This window comes from Buteo buteo, chromosome 12, assembly GCF_964188355.1.
Source record: "Buteo buteo chromosome 12, bButBut1.hap1.1, whole genome shotgun sequence".
NCBI lineage: Eukaryota > Metazoa > Chordata > Aves > Accipitriformes > Accipitridae > Buteo > Buteo buteo.
Window position 1 is genome coordinate 30,179,741 of NC_134182.1, and position 23,471 is coordinate 30,203,211.

Below are 23,471 nucleotides of genomic sequence, written 5' to 3' on the forward strand. Positions count from 1 at the left end.
ATACGAGAAAGGTGGTCCAAAATTCGGGGGCAGAAATCTCCAAACTACTTCTAACAGAGCCAGGGCAACCACAAGGTGCTATGCAAAAGCTTACAGAAATACAGTTAGAGTATTGCAGCCATGCCAGAGGTAGCACAGTGCCTGAAATGATAAACCCTGTTAAGAGAAACTTACTGAATTGGAAAAGATTACAGACAACTTCAAAAGACAGAGCATTGCATATGCTGTTTTTGCCAGACTTGTACCTTCAACATTTATAAGGCATGCTCAGACTAAGATGATTTTGGTGAACAAAAGATTAATTTCCATTTTGGAAATAAATACTAGATATAAATCGGACTGCATAGTAAATGTAATATTTATCTGCATGAAATATAAAATTTGCTTTTCTTCTGGCTGACATCTTCAGATTAATTTTTCCCTTGTATTTTTCCACTCACAGAGAAGTTTTTGCGTTTCTTACCCCACTTGTTAGCAGCCATAAAAGCCTAAACACAGAAGAGGATACATTGTATCTTTACAGGCAAGCGAATCAGGATGGCACTGACAAGCCTATTCTCTGCAACATAGTTACAATTTCAAACAGTTGTTACATTTCATGTGATGACAGACAACTTTATTAAAAAGAGCTCTCTTACATAAGAGACATGGTACCTTAACGCAGACACAGGCTTAACATGCAATTATATATCAATGTATGGGGTATTCATCATAGATTACTATATGCAGTTAACCAGAATCTTGTTGGAACTCTAATTTAAGCACATGTTACATCTCTGAAATGTTAAGAAAAAAACCCAAAGACTAATGTTAAAACCAAAGTCTTTTCTCTAGGAAGAAAATCTGAGCTATAAAGGAAAAACATGTAAGAAGTGCTTGTTTGGCATTTTTCAAGCTTTGGCTCTATCATGCAGCCAAATACAGCTATATTTCCAGTGGGAACATAATACTGGATAAAGGATATTTGCGGTATAGCGAAAATAAAAAAGCAAGCAAAATGCCTGGATAAAGTGTTTTGCATAGTTGATAGATGATTGTAAAAAACAGGCGTCAGTAAAACCTTGTGTGAAACCAGAGAAACCATGAGAAGACGACTCATTTTTGTACTAATAACATAGAGAAATGGCACTGCAACTAAAAAGACCAACATTTCTTACAGTTCTAGCCTAGACTGTGTAAAATAGCTGGGAGTTCTGTTAGCAATTAGAATCTACTAAAAAAAAACCCATAACAACAACAAAAATCAACCTACCCTACTTTAAAACACTACTAGAAAGACGTACTAGAGTTCAGTACAAATATGCTCTGAGTATTGCAACTACTCCTTCCACATTGTAAAAATATTTTAAAAGCAGCCAGGGGTTGGGAGTTTGTCTTACTAAACCTATTTCAAAGCTTGGAGCAGACAAATGCAATTCTACAAGCAGACATTTAATGAGGATATCATAATCATCAACAAAAGCTATTTAGCATATATTACAATATTCTTCCATTAAATGGTGTCTGATCACACATGCATGAAAAAGTAGCTAAGTGTTCAAGATGAGTTAATATCATAAATGATTCAAATTTTCAAGTATCTAAAACAAAAATACACCAAAAAAACCCAACCAACCAACCAAAAAAAGTTACAAGACATTACATACATTTGCCCACGTTTCAAGTTATTTTAAGCTCTTCAGTTAAACACAATAGGAATTAAAACTTGAAATCCTACATTTATTAGGCGAATTAAAACCCAGCAAAATTGTTTTCCCTTCTGTTCTTGTAACACTTTGAAATTTGTCTAAACCATTAGAAAAATAAAACACAATAGCACACAAACCAAGGAATGGACTGAATACCACACTTCACTGAAAGTTTCTCTCTCTTTCTGGGTGCTTTTCTATGGCTGGGGGTGGGGGAGGGGCAGGAAATTACAATTCTTCTGCAATTTGCATGAACACTGCATCCCAGAGATATGCTTTGTATGTAATATAGGCAATATTTACAAGAAAACCATAAAGAAAGTTGCCCAGTACCATAAATTGTCGGGGGGGGGGGGGGGGGGGAGGGGGCTGTTCATCTGACTGACCCTCAAATTTATAAAAAAAAATTGCTTGGGTTGTACTGAGTGAGATATGGGTAAATGTAAATGTCACTGTACATTAAACATGGCAAAAACTCAAGATCACCACTAAAACCCTGGGCCAGGGGACAAAAAACACTTATAACACCTTTTGCTGTAGTTATTGTCATACATCTTAAATCTTAATGTATTGTCCCAGCTGAAACCAGGACATGTATAAAGGTGCAAATATATCAACTGCCTATTTTACTAATGCAGGCACTTTTAAACATTATTTTAATTTTTGATAGTGCCTTCTCATTATTATATTCAAATTGCAGCAGATAAACCAGTAAGCTATAAAACTCCAAAAGACGTTAAAACCTTACTTTTTAACAAGCAAGTAAAAAATAGTGCATACACAAAAGTGAAGCTAAATACTTGGGCTTGTGATTCCTCCATGGGCTCTATGGTTAGATCACTCAGAGAGCTCTGCATGGAGTGACTGATACCAGAAATACTTCTTGGTGAGTTCTCCCCTCTATTTTCCTCGCCCTCACCATGCAAATTTCTTTCCTGCTCCTCACCACTTTTCCTCCATGCCTATTTTATGTTCTTAAAAAAACCCCAACACATTTTTAACATCAGGATCTTCCAACCATTTCCACAAATTCCCCCATCAGACAAAAGTTCTCTCATGTTTGTTCAATCACTTCTGCACAGCAAAGGAATAAGAGCACTACTAAATTCCGCTTCACAAAGACTTTTGGTTTTAGAAAACAGCTATTGAAAGAGGAATATACAAAATCTGCACACAGCTCTTAGATGATCATGTGTGCTTAATATTGTAATAGGATAAAGGTTAAGCATAATATTGTTTGACCCCTTCAACTACTGACATTCATCCATGTTATTGTTAGTGTTGCATGTTAAGCAAGCAAATTTTCAATGAACTTGTGTTGGCTTTACCACAGACACAGATGTTAGGCGGACTCCTTTGTTCATAAGGTTCTCATTATTAACTGAAACCAAGTTGAATATTTGACTGAAGGAAAGGACCATATCATTGTTTTCAGATTTTGCTCTATGACTTAACTGAACTACATCTGCCAGCTTTGGAAATACCAAGTACTGCTTGGCGCCAGTACTGGCGCCTTGCTCTATGACTACCATCTTAAATGCTTCAGCTTGAGGAAGTCTAGTAACCATCAAAACAGTTCAATAAAAACTTAAAACCGTGATTAAGAGTTACTTGCCAGCTGACAGAATGCTCTGAAATTTGTTCTATTTATGAATAATTTCACAAGATAAGCAAATCATAGTAAACAGAATGCATAGCTGTAAATATGTAGCCTAGAAAGTTCACAAGATGTTTTTGTGATTTATGAAGTCTGTGTTATACTTGAAACCACATTTGTTTAATAGATAGGCTGGCACTTCACAGGATAATTCAATCTGCTTCAAATCTATCCAAAGCCCTTGGGAAACGTAAGGGATGCTCTGAATATAAATGCAATTCTACTTTTCACCTTTCTGCACTACTGTCTCTTAGCATAAATGTGAAAAGTATTACACTCCCCCAAAATATCTCCCTTTATAAAAAATGCTGTTGAAGATGAAAGAACTCTGCAGTTTGTACTAACCCAAATATAGGAACTATTTTATACAGCAAATAAATTAAATGTTATAATTCACTTTTCTGGATTTGTCCTAAAGCTTATGTGAATTAAAATAAACAACACATCACACACTTCCTCAGAAAGACCAAAATCAAAGTGTCTGTATTTTATACCACTTAGATAACTGATGCAAAAAAAACTATAGATGGCAATTCTGCAAACAAACAGTTTTATTTTCTATACAGGACAAGGGAATATGTTACTAGACAGGGGAAAATAAGTGCCAGAACAAGCTATTTTATCAGAAAAATAGAGTGTAAAAAAAGCCTCTTATTAGTTTGTTTTACTTATCAAAAGATAGAAATAATTAGCATTTCCAAATTATTAATGATGTGATCTGAGCTAGAATCAACAATACTTATTTCACTTACCATGCTGAATGTCCCTCATGTCTAAATGAAGGCTAGACATTAATATTCCAACAGCTTGAGATCTTTTGTTACTTAACAACTTGACAACCTGCCAAAAAGAAACCCAACTATTAGTATTAATCTGCAGGAAAATCTACAAGATATTTCACATTACTAATGACAAATTCAAGAAATAGTACCTTGTAGTCTATATATACATCTAAAAATGAGTAATTTTATTAAAGTTTACTTCTGCTGCATAAATCCATCACAAGTGTAAGTAACTGTGTCACCTAGTTGAATCTTAATCCTAAAAGAGTCACTGTAAAAGTTCCCTTAGACTTCCTCCTTCATTAGGATGCACACTTTCAACTTCACACTGATGTTACTAAGTGTATGAAACAGGCTGTCATATAAAAAAAATTCCAACTGTGTCTATCTTGGAATTGCTTTGGTTTCCAAAACCACACAATGATTTCCATCTTTGATGTAAGCTAAAACTGTGAGAATTTGTATTTTATTTGAATGTTTGACGTAGTAGGCGCCAATATGAATTTTATTTAAAAAGCAAAATAACCACGTACATATTGGGATTTTCTTTGATCACTTTTAGGGAATATAAAAGGTCTCAAAGCTTTTTTGTTTTTAAAATAAACAAAAAAATAAAAATCAAGCCATCAAAACATCTTGCTGTAGGGGGTTAAAATTAGCCACTAAAACACACTTTTGTACATATTTGCTTTGCAAGCATAAAAGCAACAAGTAATTCACAGACTGTGTTCCACAGGGCTCTAAGCTGTTTGAATTCAACTTACTGTAAATTTTATATCATTGGTATGAGAAGCAAGTAATGCCAGGAAAAGACCCTTATCTGTAAAACGACGTGAATCTAGATGAAGTACTTTTCAATGCAGGGCTACAATCATTATGTAGATGGAAGAGGTTAATATTTAATGTACTCAGGTTGCTGAGTTTTACACTGTACTAAACACACTGAAGAAAACCTTTGTGAATCACTTGGAGGAAAGTAGAAAAGCCAGATAATTAGAACTTTAAGTTCAAGTTCTTTTTACATTGCAGTCAGGAAGCATATACATATTTTTTCAAGTTACACAGCTCCTATCTTAGCACCAAGGTGCTGTATCATCTACAGGCCCACTGGCAAAATTATTTAGAAATTAATTAGTAGAAACAAGTTTATAAAAAGTAGAAATAATTTAGCCAGAGTAAAGAAAGTCATGATTCAATTCACATCTTAAAAACCCATAAAAATACCCACAAGATGTTTGCCCTGTGGCCAACTTCGAATCATTTAAGTTTTCAGACACAGGTTTGTACATTGGTGTTTGAACAACAGTCAAAGATAAGAAGTAAAAGCCTGACCCAGATCTCTGTCACTGGGACTGCTTAGGAAAGGGAACTTCACAAACAAATGGTGCTTGCAGTATAGGCTTTCTGAGGATGAGACTGGCTGGCCAATTGTTTTTTGTTTGGTTCTGCCCCCCCGCCTTAAACCTTCATAACTATCAATTATGAAGGTATTTCATCCTTCTTTCCTTATAGATTCCTAACTAGTTACAGTGAAGTGAAAACACAGCATTCTGCTCATGAACTGAAAATTTTAACATTAGAAACCAAGTATGTCATAACTACCATTCACGAGGTTAAAGACCTTAAATTCAAGACATAGCTATTGATGTCATCTGTCAGAAATTAGAAGGAAATTCCTATGCAATTGTCTAATCCATGTAATATATTATTAGGAATTTAAAACTGAAGTCAAATGGACTGAAATAGGATATGATAGTCAGATTTTCTGAATTCAAAGGGAAAACATAATTCAGAAAAATATAATTAGGATATCCCACACTATCCTTCTAATAGTCTATAATCACTCTAAATGTTTTTTAAATGGAACATAAATCTCATTTAAGCCTCAAACTGAGATAAAGCTGGGACAAATAATATGAGATTTTCTTGTTGTAAAAAGAAGCTATTATCTATTAACTTCTTTGCAGCTACAAAAGTTTTACAAAATAAAATAGATCTTGGGTAGCAAGGTGTGGATCGAGTCTAACAACTACATTACAATGGACATCTCCTATAACAACCAAACAAGTATTTTGCGTTCTATCAGAAAGAAAAAAAAGTGGGTTCAAAATTTCAAAAAAACCCAGAAACTCTTTAACTGGTGTTGCTACCAAACCATATTTCCAGAAAAGGCTGAGCGACAGAAAGAAACAATGTGGTATGTTACACAATAAAAGTTCAAAACCTTCTCCTTAAATCTGTCCATTCCAACAACACTGACAAGACTGAATCTGATATGGAAGATATTGGAGAAACTGTTGATTCCAGCCCCCACCAGTATTGCATTTGCTCAAGTCTGAAACATCTTACAATAATAGAATAACTTAAGCTTGTCGCTGTCATCAACATATAGAGGGAGTCCTTTGTTGCCTTTGTTTTGAACAGGAACACTATCCCAAAGCTGGCAGAAAATGTGAAGTAAAAAAGGAATGCAAACCCATTCCAAAAGTCCTATAAGGAAATAACAATAGTCACACAAAGTGGCAAGAGCTCATCTGGAGTAAGTGTGTACATTTCTTGTCACTCATAATCTGCAAAAATGAAGTAAGAACTGGAACTGATACAGGCTACTATGTTGGCCAGAAGTAAAACAAAACAAAAGAAGAAAACAGAGTAAAATAGCTTTGTTAAGTGGTCTTCCTCAAAACAATGTTACAGCTGCATTCAGGTGTGAACGTACCCAGGTCCAAGGAAGGGTCGACAACTTGACCTTTCCAAAGGAAGTGGAACTACACGGCTCTCTTGGAGGCCCAAAGAGCAAGGATGAGCTGGAGTCTGTTCCTGGGACTCTCCCATTTCTAATGCTGTCAGCACCCATATACTACTAGATTTACTTCAAATGGCGAAATCGCAGTTTCTACCATCCACCAGCAATCTAAAGCTTAGAGAGCTACCGAGATAAGGTCTACAAATACAGCAAGAGGACCAACACTAGAGGAAAAAAGAACCAAATAAATTAACTATGTTGTTATGATGCAGGCTAGAACATGATTTCTTAGGGGGTATGATTCCATCAATGCTATATGACCAGATTTAGGAGCCTAGTAAATCCCTTCGAAGTCCTGTGCTCTAAAAGGAATCTGGCCTGAAAGTTAGCAGGAAAAAAAAGCTGCTTTTTCTGAAAGTGAGCTGATGGGCAGGAGAATAATTATTTACTGAGTGCCACATTCGGCCAGTGATCAGAAGAGAGGGGAAAAAAAAAAGAAAAAAAAAAAGCATTGTCCCTGTGAAGAATAGGTTGTCTTTGCTGCCAAAATTCTGAACCACAACAACATTGAAAGAGTACTGAAGAGCATGACTGCCAGGTGAATAGGTGCAGAACAGCAACAGATAAAGCATTTTTATGTAGCAGCTACCAGTTTTGTTTGGCTTTATTTAAAATGTAGGTTTTATGTCAACTTTTATACTAATCTCTACTACGCATTTCATTCCCATTTCAGTCAATTGCATGAATACTATAGTTTCCTCCAATAGAATGGCTGTAACAATACAACACTAATTCAGAAAATATGAATATTAGCATAAATGCCTAAAGCAATTCCCACATTTAAAAATGAAACAATAAAATAAGTCAGCTGCATAGTCTGGGCCTACAGGCTACAGACAAATGACGCCATTTAAAGGCGGAACAACAAAAGTTTGATAAATCCAATCTCTACAAGATCTAAAGCCTCAGACACAATACATAGCTCCTTTTTAGTTTGGATTCTGGAACTCTGCTTTAAACAAATTAAAAAAAAAAATAAATAAAAAGGAAGCTAGAGATATTATCTGCAGCCTGAAGTCTAGGACAAACTTTCTAATTGTTGAGTGGTCCTCATTGTTAAGCAGTAAACAAACTACATGCCAAATTTGATCCTGATTGTTTAACACAAGCAAACACAGTCTAAGAGGTATTTAGCAAAAGGTAATGCAAGACACATGTTTGATGAGAACCCCTAAGCAAAAATATGAAGATTCCCTTTCCCCAGAATAATATTTAGTTAATGCATGGAATTTTGCAATGATTCTTGCTCTCTGGTTCTGATTTTGACTGCCAGCATTAAGGAAAATTTTCCCAAGGCCCTCACTGGTTAAGAAAAACTACTGTACATTACAAAAAGTCACATGCAGGAAAGTCCACTGTACAAAGGCCTATAGCTTGTAACTCTTGCAGAGAGGATGCAGAAACTCTAAAGTTCCAAACAAGATGTTAAGAAACAGGATCAAGGTAGTAATGCAGTCACCTTCTCACTAGGCATTGTGAAAAGAAATCTTCTCTGCAGATTGAAGTGTATTCCAAATGTAAAACTGGCAATCACAGAACTGGACCCATCATATCTTTCATGTGCATAACCTTGTCTTCTTACAGATATAACATAAAAATATTATGCTCTTATGAGTGAGGGGGTTTGTGCGTGTGGTTTGGTTTGGGTTTTTTTTTGTTTTTGTTTGTTTTAAAAAGGTAAATCCAGAAGTGAGGCACTTGTGAGAACAGAAACAGGGACTACTTCAACTAGTGAGGTCATTTTGGTACATTCTACTTAATACTTACAAAAAGAAAACCAAACCCCCAAACCCAACATCCAGTCCTGGCTGTCTAACAGCGTATCTGTGCTGATGGCACATAATGATTTAACTGAACACAACTTTTACCACAGAACTTCAATCATAAAGTGTAATTTTGAGCACCTCCCCGTCTCCTACCCTAATTAAATCTGAAATCCCCTCTGCAGACTAACTGGTTACTTTCCCTACTGAAGGTTCTCATAATCTATAAGGAGATACCTAAGGTTTCAAAATTCTCTTTGTCATATACTTCTAGATGCAAGTTGTTGACTTGTTATGCAAAGTAGTGCAGCCAAGAAGCTGTGTCTGCCAGGTTGCGGATGCTGTAACTTCATGCTTGAGGCTAAAGATTAAACTTAATATTTACTTTTCATTCATTTTATCTATTACCCTACTGTGCTTTCATAAATAAGGCTTTTTATGATATGCATGAGAAACAGTTCATGCCCGTTTATGCCCTTTTATCACTAAGATAGTATTGTTTGAAATGAACAACATAAAATTATTAATGTAGAAGTAATCTTTTATTAAAAGATTGCTACCCCAGTTAATATTCCTCACTTCTGACAGTAGATGTAAGCATTAGATTGCTTACATTCAGATATACAGTGGTAAGTTAGATAAGCATTGTGTTCCTCAACAGGAGGCTGAAAAGTAGTAAAATGTCTCTTAATAAAAAATAACAACAATATTCTAACTTTAAGGACTGGATTAGGGGATGGAGATAAATGCAAAGTTTAAATTCTTTAGCTTAAAAATAGGTACCTAAAGCTCCTCTTTGAGAGTTGAGCTCATTGTTATGTACCACAATTACAGTTACTCCTTCTTTCATCAGCTAAAGGACCAGGGTACCTGAAGTTTAGTTTCTATGTTTTTAGATCTTATGTTTGTAACTGTCAAAATGCCTTTGTGGGTTAGTAATGGAAATGCATGTTCAGATGCTACAATATAAACTCTTTAACAAAAAATACAACCGCCCCTCACACACACCCTTCCCCCCCCCAGCTAAAATTTCCTTAGAAATTCTGTATAAAAGCCTGAATTTTCATGCATGGTCTGCAATGCACTCAGCAGGTGATCAGCCCAACTACTATGAGCAATCTTGTCACTGGGTACTCAAATTAAGCATGTAATTACACACATTTTTTGTAAACTCTTGCAAAACATATTGCATGCCCAAATACATTTGAAATTAACAGTCTCAATTACTTTATAAAGAGTTAGCACATCAAACCAGGGAGACAGACATGGAAGAAGCAGGGGGCTTCAGAAAGGTTAAAGAATGCAAAAAAAAAATTAAAAAAAAAAAAATCCCCAAACAAAAAAACTCCCAAAGAAAGGTGAGAACCCACTATGTTATCTAGTAGAAGATATCAACAACTAACAAAAAACCCAACCAACCAAACAAACAAAAAAAAACACACACAAAAAAAAAACCAAAACAACCAACCATGCTGTAAAAGCTTTAGTGTTCCCAATTTTAAAGAGGAACATACAGTTACAGTCAAAAGTGTGACATTATTCACTGTACCTACTCCAAATGAATATAACAACTTTTTTGTTCTTGCTGTTTGTACGGAAATCAGCACTAAGTAACAAAATACAGCCATAAGGAAAAATCTGCAAAATCAATATTTCTCTACAAATAAAAAAAATAACTTAATCTTAAAATCTTGATTTTCATGCTGACAGTAAAAATCTGTTTAACTTGTAAGTCATTTAGGATCTGATATAGTAGTACAGACAAGTACATTCACACTTAAGTTAGACAGTGATTTTTTTACTAAATCATCATGACCACTATCCCAAACTCTAATTTCTAGGTGAAACAAATTCAATCCATATGCACATCTAATTCTCAAGCAATTTGAGTTTTCTTAATCAGATTTAAAAACTACTGTACTAAAAAGCATTGCTTGCCTCTTCAGCAAATTCAGTGTGTACAGAGAGATGGGAGAAGAAATGCATATTGCTATCTCCATATTTTCTTCCTTTCTTCTTCCCTTGATGTCATTCAATGCTACAGTATCCACTGCACTGAGCCCTCTCACTGAGAGAGTCAGAAGCCCCATGGAGAAATGGAGAAGAAAGTATTTGAAAGGTGTAAAACTACTGGCTATGGAAATGTGAGATCGCCAACCTCCCTGGAAAGATGGCTGTAACTAAGGTGCCTCTACTCGACAGAGTCAGGTACTCCAAGAGTTGTACACAGTCCAGGGTGGCAGTTATATCTCTGCTGGGATTCAAGATCTGGGTTATGCTTTTTAGATATGCAGCTTTAAGTCTCAGAACAGCTGCAGCTCAGCTCACTCTCTCCAACCCAAAGCCTATTTTTCTTTTTATTTGAACAAACTTTCAGTAAGACCTTTCCCTGCAGAGATCTTCCAGAGCATAGAGAACCACAATGAGGCCATTGTCAGACACTCTACAGGCTCCTCTGGTTAATAGACAAACATAACCTTTCTTGCCCATACAGAACCTGTAAGCAGTAGCAACATCATTTGAAACAGGCTGTTACATCAGCAGAACCTCTCAGTGCTAGTGAGGATACATGAACAAAACAGAGAAACCCAGAGAGCTCTTAGGTCACAAGATGAGTTTGCAAGATTGTCAGATGCCAAGCTCATGTGTTTGTTTTTAAACTTGCAAATACATGATCTGAAGAAAAGGAAGCAGGAAGAAAACAAGAATGAGAAATGCATGTGGTTAATAGAGAACATCAACCTGGAAAGCCTGAACAGGTAGAGATATTTGATACATAGATGCAATGAGGTAAAACTGTATTTGCAACAGAGAACTTTGTAGATACAGTTACAAAACAAATAATATAATAACAACACATGCAATAAGCCATATAAAGAAGAGAATGACAGGTAAAAACAGATCACATTCATACAGCATCTCATAAAAGAAATTATTCTTAGAAGCCAAATAAGTGAGATATAATTTAATTTCATAAATAACTTCACTACATTATTAATTATTTGCTTGTATAAATAAAAAACAATGCATCAGTCAAGTCCTCTAAAATTCCTGTCTGTGGGGGCAACAGAACCCCAACTGTATCTCTGGAGAGTACGTAAACTCGTAGCAAATGGTTGTGCCATTGACACGGGTAATAATAGATCAGTAAGTGTGGATACAGAAAGTTCCTTAAAACAGTGCCTCCAGTGTTTGCAGAGGGTATAAACCCTCCTTTTCAGACAATTATTCTTCCCTTTGTCATTCCTTGTTAGTGAATAAACTTTTATCTGTTAACTCAATATGGCATTTACCTTATTTACCAACTTATACTCGTTTTATGTGGCATTTTATTTCTAGGGGTATTCTATTACCAGAGCTTCAACTTAAAAATTCAAAAATGCTGAAATCATTAACTAAGCAGTTTTATTGATACATCTTGTTTGCATCTAAGACTTTTGAAACAGAATGAAACTTTAGTAACCTATTATTTATTTTCTGGGGTGGAAGGGGGAGATTAAAATCTTAAAGTCGATAGATTAATAGTGGACTTTCCATATGAGAATATCTTTAACATTTTTATTTCATTTACATGATAGATTATAAACACATGGTCTGCTCTTGAAAAGTTCATTGTAGTTACATGTATATTATTTTCCAAAAACACAGTCAGAGGATTATCATAAGGCTTGTAAGATAACTGTTCAAAAGTTAGGAAAGCAATCTATGCAAGTCAGCTCAGCCCCATCTGTACACTTATGCTGACAGTGATATCAAGATTTTCTGATTACATACCATTTTTCCACTGAACCCATTCAGTGCACACTGGCCAGTGTTTGCCATGTAAGTACATTTTTAATATTGCATTTACTGTCATTCTTCAGTATGTGGCCTTAGTCATAAGACTATCTTTTTTCTTTCTGCTTCACTAATTACTTTTTTTTTTTAAGTGCTGCAACAACTGGTAAAAGTGCTTTTTACTTGGGTAACAACTTCATTTCCTAAGTAATCATTATGAACTATGCTTATCCCACGCAGTCCATGCTAGCTATGGAAAGGGTCTTATGAAAAATACTACCCAGCCACATAACAAAAACTAGTATTGTAACTACATGGCATGGCTGAACAAGACACTCCAAGAGTGAGTTTCAGCCTCTGCTTGGGTCAAACACCATAGGTTGGATGAGATCCACTATTTGCTGAAAGGAACATCCCAGTCAAGAATACCCCAGGCTCACAACAAGTTTCTGAGAGAAATTACTTTAGACAGAATAAGAGGTGACACAGAATTAGACCTATTATGCTCTATATTTCCACCTGTCAGATCTCCCCAGTTCTTCACTCCCTCCCCAGTTACTCATCTTAATCTTCTTTGCCTCTCTCCTCTTCCCACCAGGAAGGGTCCAGCCCTGAAAGCTGTTGCTGCTCTTCACCTTCCCTTGGCACCCTAGCTACAGGCACAACAGCACTGGGGACCTGTGCTTTCCCAGAGACAGAACATCTCATGGCGCTCAGCCTCGGCAGAGCCTCTTTCTGAAAAGGCAAACAGCTGGCTCCTTCTCCCACCAGGAAGGGCCGAGCCCTGAAAGCTGGGCCCTGTTTTCCAACCTGCCAGTACAAGGTTAGGAAAAAAATCTTCAGAATTACACCCAAAGTCTCTCCTGAGCAATAGGAACTGAGATATAGCCCATAGAGTGGCAAAATTTAAGAAACCCCTTACACAACTAGCAAGACATGTATCTGATAACATTTTTCCATATTTCAAGTCTATGAAACTATGTGGACATGAGCAAAACCAGACTTTGTTTTCTTTCTTAACATTGGCAAAATGAAGGAGACACCCAAGGCGGGGGGGGGGCGGGGACGGGACATAACAGACGGGACAACCCAACAAAACTTGCAGCCTAAAGAGCTAAATTTTGGCAGTTATAACAGGGACTTATAATGAAAGCCAGACCACTTTAATAGGTAGCAATGGCAGCCCCACCTATAATATAGCCCATAAAGGACTTTCTTTGAAGATTTAGTAGGCATTCTCATTGAGTGAGCCTGCACACATTTACAGCAGCTGAGAATTTGACATATACATATTAACAGAGCAAAATAAATCACAGCTTTTGCTGTAGCATCAAATGAGAGACAGTAAGAATAAAATCAGTTGCATTCACAAATAAATATTAACGCTTCATTTTTTTTCTTTCTTTAAAGTTCTGGAATGGAGTTTAATGTGCTAGGTGTAATATTGGTTTGTTTAAAACATTATAGATTTATATTGTATGAAGTTATTTGCAGATGATCATGCCAAGGAAAAAATTATTAGAACCAATACCTAGGTAAGGGGAAATTAACTCAATTGTTAACTCAAAAAAAAACCCAAACCAGCCTACAACAATATAGATAATTTTACCATCTAAAAAGGGGTCACCATTTAGAAATAATTATATCATGCATAGCTATATATACACACACACAAACATATGCATATACTCTATGGCATATAGCATAAATAGCTCTGTGTGCAGAACAGCAGCATACTCCAAAATAATTAATCTTTCACCGAGACTAAAACATCCCCAGACTATCAAATCTTTCTTCAGATTAGCTAGAATTTCCCCTGCCATGTGGCCTCCTCTGTAAATACATTTTTATTTCAGCTGACAATAAAAACATTGTTTTATTAAAATCAGATTTTTACAGAGTACCAAATTTTTTATGCATTTGAAAGTTATCTGGGCATTTTTTCCTGACTACCATTTCCAGTGTAGCTAGTATTTTACATCCAATCCATCTAAGCAATACATCCGCTCAGCACACCCACACATCAATGCAAAGAGGAAAACCAATTGCCAGACTAGAGTGTTTCTGGAAAGCAGCAGAGTGAGCTTTGTGGGTCCTGGTTCTGTTCTGTACAACACTCCTCTGTAGCTCAACAGGTGACAGAATACATCTGCTTTGCATAACACGTCCCTGTAAAAATCACTACAGAAACACCATTTGTAAGATCTTTACAACACCCGTAACTATCATAGAAGCCATGTAAGTTAGTAACCACTTAAACAGCACTTGGTTATTCCTATAAAAACATACTTGTGGAATTACAGCCATGCTTTCCCCAAATAACTGTTTCTTCTGCTAAACATGGATGGACTTCATTATCCAAGTGTTTACTGCGGTATAAATGAAGAGAATTTAAAAAATGAAGGCCTGCATTCCAAACTACTAAGAAGGCATATGTAGAATGTATTTGTGAAGCTGTTCTACTTCAGCTGTCTCATGTCAATACTGTGAAAAGCCCAAACTGGACTTGCACACATGAACATTTAACTTTGACAGCTGCAATAAATGATAGCTCTAATTGTAGTTCTAATGAAGGCCTGTGATTACCTGTTTGGTTGATCTTTCCCCCCAGATACTACAATTCAACAGATCAGACTTCTCCATCAGGCAATTTCTCTCTCTTTTGGAGAGCAGTAAATTTGTTTGATCACCAAAAGGAAGAGAAACACACAGGGGATTCTCTTCTGTCAATTTAGGTGGCCCACAGGAATGGTCATTCTAGATGACAGCACCTACTTAGAATGATTTAAACTTCTGTGTGGAAATTTGTCATAAACTACTTGTTCTTTTCAAAGTTAAGAACAATTGGTCATTTTCGTTTAGTTTTATCTACATTTTATTTATTTTTTGACAATGTATCTAAATTTTTGGCATTGCAATAAAAATAAATACTCAGTATTAAAATCCACATCTAATGTTTCTTCATAATCACTGTCTGTCTTGAACCACTGTTTATGTTACAGAATTAAACAGTCGTGATTTCTCCTCTGTTTAGAGATTTGTATCACCAAACCTCATGAAACGTGAATGGACCAACAGTTCATAGGCAAAGCATCAGGTATACCTTTGCACTCCTTTTTTTTACTTAAAGAGCTGTCATACTAATTTAGTTAAGAATAACCATTAAAAGGGGTTTTTTCTAGAAGGAGGGAAGAAGAGCTAAGGTCTTGCACTTTCGAGATTTATTGCAGGACAGCAAGGTAGCAGCAGCACTGTTACCTTTCCTCCATCCCAGTTCGTACAGCCTAGTGCAGCACACACGTACGTGATGAACAGCCACGAGTGTGGCTGCACTATCCTTCCAATCCATCCAGATAAAAGTTTTATCCAACACCTTGGGATAATCATCCTAACTTCACTACCAGTTCTGTTGCCTGCAGCAGGTTCCCAGCACCGTAAAGAGCACCTGCACGTTTATATTGCTGATCAAAATGTGTCTGTGGGGGCAAGATCTCCAGAACTACTAGATGGAAAGGTCATATTCAAACATAAGATCTACTGCATGGAGATTTTGAAGACTCCCACTGTATACCCAGCGTGGAAAAAACTCTTGCATAGCATTAACTTGTATGTTAAAAGATGATGGAAAGAACAGCCTAGTCTGGAAAGAACAGCCTAGTCTGGAATTGAGTACAGGAACGTGAAGGTGAGATGAAACAAGAACTTTAACAGCTGTTTAGGATTCTACGTAAGAACATTCTCCTCTGTAGCCTGAAAGTTTAATTGCAAATTACTTATCATACCACCACAATATGATTTTCACACAGATAACAAGATTACAGCTCTCTAGTGACCTAAACATTCAGATTCAATTCTCTTATCCCAGGGTTTAAACTTCTACATTTAAAATCTGCTTCATATTTTTATTTTATTGTACACCATTCCATTTCAAGAAACCAGGTTGAGTAATGCTGGATTTTCCCAACTGTGCTTGTCATTTATTGTATGCATAAACTTCATATTCACTATATATATGAACACAGCACAAACTTAGAACTGTTATGATTGGTATAACATTAGGACTTAGGTTCTTAAACATAATTTTTCTCTGAAGTCATGGTAATTCATATGCAACTGTATTTAATTTATAAAATTAATCAGAATAACTTATATACTATTTATTGCACATGTGCAGTCAATTTCAAAGCATCATATATGCACCTAATTATTTTAGTTTTATTTTTGTTAATTTTAAAGCAGATAAGCAAAGATATTTTTAAGAAAACATATACCTGAAAAGTAATTTATAAAAAAGAAATCTTCAGTCCTTAACACATACAGCTTTGAAACCCATCCTACATTCTCTCCTTTTCTTATATTTCTACATAGTGTAAATATATATGGTAACAATTTCACATCAGGCAAAATTCATCTCAGCTGCATGCAAAAATCTGTCTTTGTGTAAAAACCAGCCTAGAAAAGATCTGAAATTAAATGCGTACTCACTTGTTTAGTCTTTGTTTTTGTAATGGTGTCCGAAATGGGTTTCTTCCTCTCTTTAACAGCTGTTTTAGAAAACAGTTCTTCAAACTCATGATAATCTATGGAAGGCTCTTCAATTTTTTCCCACACAAGTGAAGCACTAGAATCTCTAAAGTTAAGCAAAAGACCTATGTAGGGCAATGTCAAACTAAATAAGGTCATAAATGGAGGAATGAAGAAAATAAAATAGCAGCAATTTAAAAGTTGTTGCCTAACTTCTACTAGCAGCATTTTGATAAGATATACTGTTGATTCTCCCCCATACATCTTTGCTTCTTTGTTTACATAGGATAATGGTGAGGCTCATTTACATTCACCCACTTTACATACACAGGAATATAAATAGGCTGTACATAGGCTATAAAACATACAGACATGGACACAAAGAGAAGTAGAAATAGACAGTTATCTGCAGACCACCTGTGTGACAGTGGCAAGAACTTGAAAAGAAAGAAGAAACTCATCATTAAATAACAGCAGAAGAGTTTTACAATCAGTACTCAGAGACGTAAAGAAAAGATTAATAAGGAAACTTCTTTCCATGACCAAGAACAATATTTTACAAACAAAGAAAAAGCATTGACAACCAAAACCAAGTATATCAAAGTCAGGGCTACCAGAATAGCTTTATGCTGCCATGCAAATAAATTGCAGTTTGAATCTGCCCGCTGAGTGTACAAGGTGGAAGAAAAACAGGATTTCTAGGTCACTGGAGAAAGGAAAGAGGAGGATAAAATGCATTCAGCATACATTCATCTAGAGGGAAGACACTACTAAAACTTGCAAGCTGCTCCAGAGAAAGACCAACGTTATTTGAAAGTTGAGGGGAATTACAAATACGACATTTTAAAAAACATCTCATGGAATGCTTAGTGGCACACAGTCACCCCCAGATCTCTGATCAACACGTGGTATGTATTCCATACAGCTGAAAACACTACCTTCAAAGAGCTTTCGTGTACAAATAATGCTACTCAGAGTTTGTGCTTTAAAGAAAATGGGCACCTCCTTTACATATCCAACTACAAATAAAATCCTGTTTGCACTGAGGTTTTCTCAAAGACCTGCCTAGCAGTAAATAAAGACTTTTGCTCATAACACACAACATTATCAGGACAGCCATAAAGTGAAAACACCACTCTCTTCACAACTCTACAACTTACCTTTTACTGTGGAGCTGAATTCTTGTCCAGTAAAGAGGCTTCATTGGCCGAGAAGGCTCTATCACATGTTTCCTGCTCCCTTTCTCCTGATTTATCCCCATTGCAAATAAACCAGATGGTAATGGAGGAGGAAGAAACCCATAGCCCTGTGGGACTGCTGGGTAGGTGCTGCCCTGGGCTGGCGCTGGAAGGGGTGGTGCTTCTCCAGGCAAAGGTGGTGGGGCTGGAGGTGGCATCCCCAACCCAGGCAAAGGAGGGGGTGGAGGAGGGACACCTGTACCAGGCAAAGGTGGTGGAGGGGGGACACCTGCACCAGGCAGAGGAGGTGGAGGAGGTGGAGGGGGGATACCTGTACCGGGCAGAGGAGGTGGAGGAGGCGGAGGGGGGACACCTGTACCGGGCAGAGGTGGTGGAGGAGGCGGAGGGGGGACACCTGTACCGGGCAGAGGTGGTGGAGGAGGCGGAGGGGGGACACCTGCACCGGGCAGAGGTGGTGGAGGAGGCGGAGGGGGGACACCTGCACCGGGCAGAGGAGGTGGAGGAGGCGGAGGGGGGACACCTGCACCGGGCAGAGGAGGTGGAGGAGGCGGAGGGGGGACACCTGTACCGGGCAGAGGTGGTGGAGGAGGCGGAGGGGGAACACCTGTACCAGGCAGAGGTGGAAGAGGTGGTGGCAGCCCTGCTCCAGGCAGAGGGGGTGCTGGGGGTGGGAGTGGCATTCCCAGTCCAGGCAGAGGAGGAGGTGGGGGAGGGACACCAGCCCCAGGTAAAGGTGGTGGTGGGGGAGGGGGAGGCAGGATGCCCCAACCGGGCAGATGGGGTGGGACTCCTGCTCCGGGCAAAGGTGGTGGTAGAGGTGGTGGTGGGACTCCAGCACAAGGGAGAGGAGCAGCTGGAGCCAGTATTGGTATCTCTCCACTTGGCAAAGGTGGAAGAGGAGGAGGAGGGGGGACTGGTGACATCATGATGCCTGGCAAAGAGTGGTCCAGGTGTGGCACTGCTGAGCCAGCAGAAGGAGGGAGTCCTGAGCCGGGCAGGGCTGGTGGGGGTGGTACTCCTGCTATGGATGTGGGAGTCACAAGGGAAGGGCCGTGTTCTCCAGACAGGGGAGCAGCTTGTTCGGTGGCTGGCAGTGATGGGGGAATGCTACATGTGGGTTCCAGGGGCAAAGAAGGGGGATGTTCACTACAAGTCACATCTACAGTACTTAAAGGCTGATGGGAAGCTGGAATTTCAGTCTCTCCTTCAAATGCAAGGGACAAATTAACTTTGGGTCCTGGAAGAGGTGACTGCAGCATACTCTGTTCTGATTGGCTTGCATCCAGTGGCACTGAGATTAGCTTCGGCGACAGAATTAAGGAGATTTCAGAACAAAACGTGGGCTGTAGTTCTAGAGCTGGCAATTTCTGAGTTGGCTCTTCACTTTTGCCCCCTTCTAAGTGTGGTGGTGGGGGTGGCTGTGGCAGTGCATTGGCTGAAGGCATTGTGTGTGTTAAATAATCCTCTGTTGGTGATGTTTGTACAGATCTTGCTTGCGACACAGTCCTGGGTATGGTCTCCTCTTTGTTCGTTTGAAGAGTCACACAGCTGAGTTCCCCACAGATTGCATGCGTGTGCTCATTTTCCTGCTCCCTCGCAGAAGTCTGTACCTCTGCAGCAGGGAACTGTTTCTCTAGTTCTGCAATTTTAGTCCTCAGATCCTCAATAGTTTGCTCAAGTTGTTGGATGACACTGGCACGCTCCTCAGATTTCACCTCAAGATGGTCCTTTGAAAGAAAATAAATAATAAGCATAAAACAGATAACATTCATCACTATATAAAAAAATTAAATTTAGATCAAGAATATTGGTATTCCAGAGGTTCCGAAATAAGCCAGCTACAACAAGCCTTTAAAAACAGAGGTATCATTTTGGCTAGCTGCATCTTACAGTGGGAGAAGATAGTTTAGGAAAATTATTTGCTTCAGTATGAAACTACCTTCATCAATATGAGCATGTTTTAGGCGGTGATTATATTTGGCAAAAGCAAAAATCAGCAGCAATGCCTCCCTCCCTCCCCCCACATACCCTGACCAAGAAAACAACCAACCACTGAGCACAAGTACTGAAAGCGTTTGTGTACACATGGATACGCAGACATGGCAGTGAGAAGGGCACTGCATTACTTTAATTATGTTAACTGAAAATACATTAAGTGTTTCTTCAAAAGGGATGCACTGTGCATAACAGACTCAACATACTACTGACCACTGGGTTTCAATATACACCTGCATGATACAATACAGATTAGGAATGCAGAACATAACAAATGTTCACTTTATGAAAACAACTAATCTCAGAACAGAGTAATTATGCTTCTCTCCAGTCAGCACGCTTGGGAAGGAAAAGAAGCAAGACAAAACTAAGGAAAAACTTTCCTCCCACCCCAAATTTGAAACTCCTCTGCCAAGTGACAGACTGCGTGTAATGTTAGAAAAGCCTCCTGTCTGGAATGGTTCTTCTGTATTTGACAGTTTCCACATTTTTTTATATCTTTCTCTGAAGCATCTGATCCTGCCTGCTGTAGACTGAGTAGAGAAACCATTAACCTTAAATAGCACAGTAATTCCTACATTTTTAAATAAATGCCAGTAACAAACTCTACTAAATTTAATAGGTATGTGCTTTTATCAAAAGGTACCAAAAGAAGCAACCTAGTCCAAAAATAGCCATTTGTGCTTATTCAGGAACGTTGAACAGGAGATAGACCAGACATGACTTTACAACACAAAATCTTTTAATAAAGAACTTACTATTGTCTAGCTGCATGCATTTACTTCTTAGTACTTCCCCCCCCCATTTGGAATATTGGTCAGCACTTCAAGCATTCAGTTGAATTAAGTTTGTCATGCAACAGGTTTCCCAAGTGGTTACAGCAAAGCAGTTATTTAGTGCCTTTTTGTTCCCTTTTATAAAATCATAAGCTTAATGGATGAGACTGTAGGCTTACTTCATAGGAAATCTTTCAAATATTCAGATTTTACAGGTCTTGTAAAGAAGCCTACAAATAAACATACAATACCTGATATACTAATTGCCTTGATTTGTTTCAGGAAGATGATGTTTTTCATCTCATCCTTTGACACATGAAATATTTAAAAGTCATTTTTCTTTCTGGAAAATGAAGTTGTAACTTCCAGCTGGGGACTATTAATAAAATATATGTTTATTAATACTTAAAAAATAGTTTCTGCACAAAATTGGTTTTCAAACATAAAATTTCAATTTTATGTTTATCTTGGAGTTTCCCAGCTGTCCTAAAGCAATCCCAGAAGTAAAACAGCAACTACTACAGTTAAACCAAATATTGTTTGATTTTGAAGCTCCTTCATCAAAACTTACAATCCCCTACATTGTTTGAACTTTCTGGAACAGCAGTTTGAACTGAAAGTTATGGATTACAACTAGGTCTCCCTATCAAACTGAAGAAAAATGTAAAACAGAGAACGGAACATTAAAAAAGTTTTTCAATGAATGGTGAAGGAATGAACACAGCTGACATTAACAAACAGTATTATAACAAGGAAAAAGGCTGGAAAAGACATTTCTATTACAGACTACTCATGGTGCTTCAATCCACTCAGTTTCCAGAATAACTCAATACTTTGTAGCAGCAACAGTTTTGTTGAAGAACTTCATTATAAAGGAGAAAGAGAATATTTATTATCCCTTTGTTTCATCTGCTCTTATCCCCCTACCAGTCACCTGGAAATACAGTAAGGCTTATCAATTCTTCAAAAGGCAACATTATCAAAGGAAATGCATTCCTAGGATTATTAAGGCCACACACCAGTTTTCAGTTATTTGAGAACAATTCCAGTTTCCCCAGACTGTAACTCTCCTAAGCTCCCATTTGACACTGTAAGTACACTCCACCAAGGGTTTTATGACAGATACAGCTTCCCAATTCTATCTGAATTGGAAAATTCATTCATAAACTGAAGTGAACAGGATTAGACACAATATTAACTGATTCTGAATAGATTTGCCTTAATGATGGCTGATCTCAGAACAGTTCAGTTTTTAAAACTCATTTACCCAGGAGATTGGATTCAACTTTTCACAAGAAAAAGAAGTAAACCTTGAATCCTGAAATTCTACCTGAACTACAGGAAAAACCTAGAATTCACTGTTTTACAAGAGAATTTACCCTGCAGACCATGAAATTTCTTTCAAGAGAAGAAGTATTTTTTAAAGTTTAAAAAAATGGGCAATCAAGTGAGTTGATTAAGTAATTCAGACAAGAAACAAAAATGTATTGATGAATTAAAGGGACATTTTACCCCATGCCCTATGACAACAATTTTTCTGCTGTCCTTGAGACATGGCATTTCAAACAACCTGCTGATTTGCTATTGTGTTGTTACCTGACAATCACCAATATATCCAGGTTTTCACAGAAACAGCATGTTGTGAACAAACAAGACTTTGCTGTGAATGCAGAGATATTTATCCAGAGGAAATTACATACTTAAAATTTATTTAGTTTAAAAACCAAATAAAACAAAGCCCCGGTATTTACATGTTTTGGTAATTATTTTAGATAAATAGAGATATTTTTCATTTTGACTTTTAAGATGCCTTCAGACTAGTTTCATTAGATTTCTGCCTTTCCCCTAGCAAGAAGTTTAAAATCTTCCCCTAGATCAGAAAGGTCTGTATCAAACAAACATAAGTCATAGCATGTTTCCACCATCCTCAACAAGGAAGGAAATCTAAAATATATGTAAGTCCAATCAGAAATTAAAATTATACAGTTTTCTTAGAAGAATAAGAAAGGCAAGACTTAATTTTTCATACATGTGAAAGATGGTCAAAAGCTGTTGACAAGAACCAGAAGACCCGGATAAAAAAACCATACATAATGGAAAGAAGGTTCATTTTTAATCCAAAAGACAATTCCACAGCAGAAACCTACGGGGTTTAAAAGAGATATGAGGGAACTCTGTCTTGCCTAGAGTTCTTACCCAGGACCCAGGTACTGTGGAACAGTCTTCTTTCTGTAAAGAAAGAAAGAAAGGTGGAAGCTTAAGCCTTGCTTTATCCAGGTGACTTGAGCGTGAAAGATGTGAGCAGGAAAAAAATTTCCAGAGGTGATGGCTATAGAACGGTGCCCAGCAATTCTCAAACAGGTTGTACATGTTCCATGTTCAATGAGTTGGATGCTCAATCGGGGACTGCTGGCCTGACTGTGTTCATGTTGCACTGATAGGTTTGTGTGTGTACAGTATCCAACTGATCTAGGAATACTGGCTTTACTACTTAAAGGTTGTAC

The 23,471-nt window shown here is 37.5% G+C and overlaps 1 protein-coding gene across 1 annotated transcript in view; it reads right to left on the reverse strand.

Annotated features, from left to right (window-relative positions):
* FMN2 (formin 2) overlaps nt 1-23,471 on the reverse strand; it is a 164,675-nt gene that overhangs the window by 89,221 nt on the left and 51,983 nt on the right. Inside the window, exons 5-7 of the mRNA XM_075042186.1 lie at nt 18,158-19,923; nt 16,959-17,103; nt 4,098-4,185 (exon numbers count right to left, since the gene is read on the reverse strand). Coding sequence (XP_074898287.1) covers nt 4,098-4,185; nt 16,959-17,103; nt 18,158-19,923 — 1,999 coding nt within the window. The remainder of the gene's footprint in view (nt 1-4,097; nt 4,186-16,958; nt 17,104-18,157; nt 19,924-23,471) is intronic.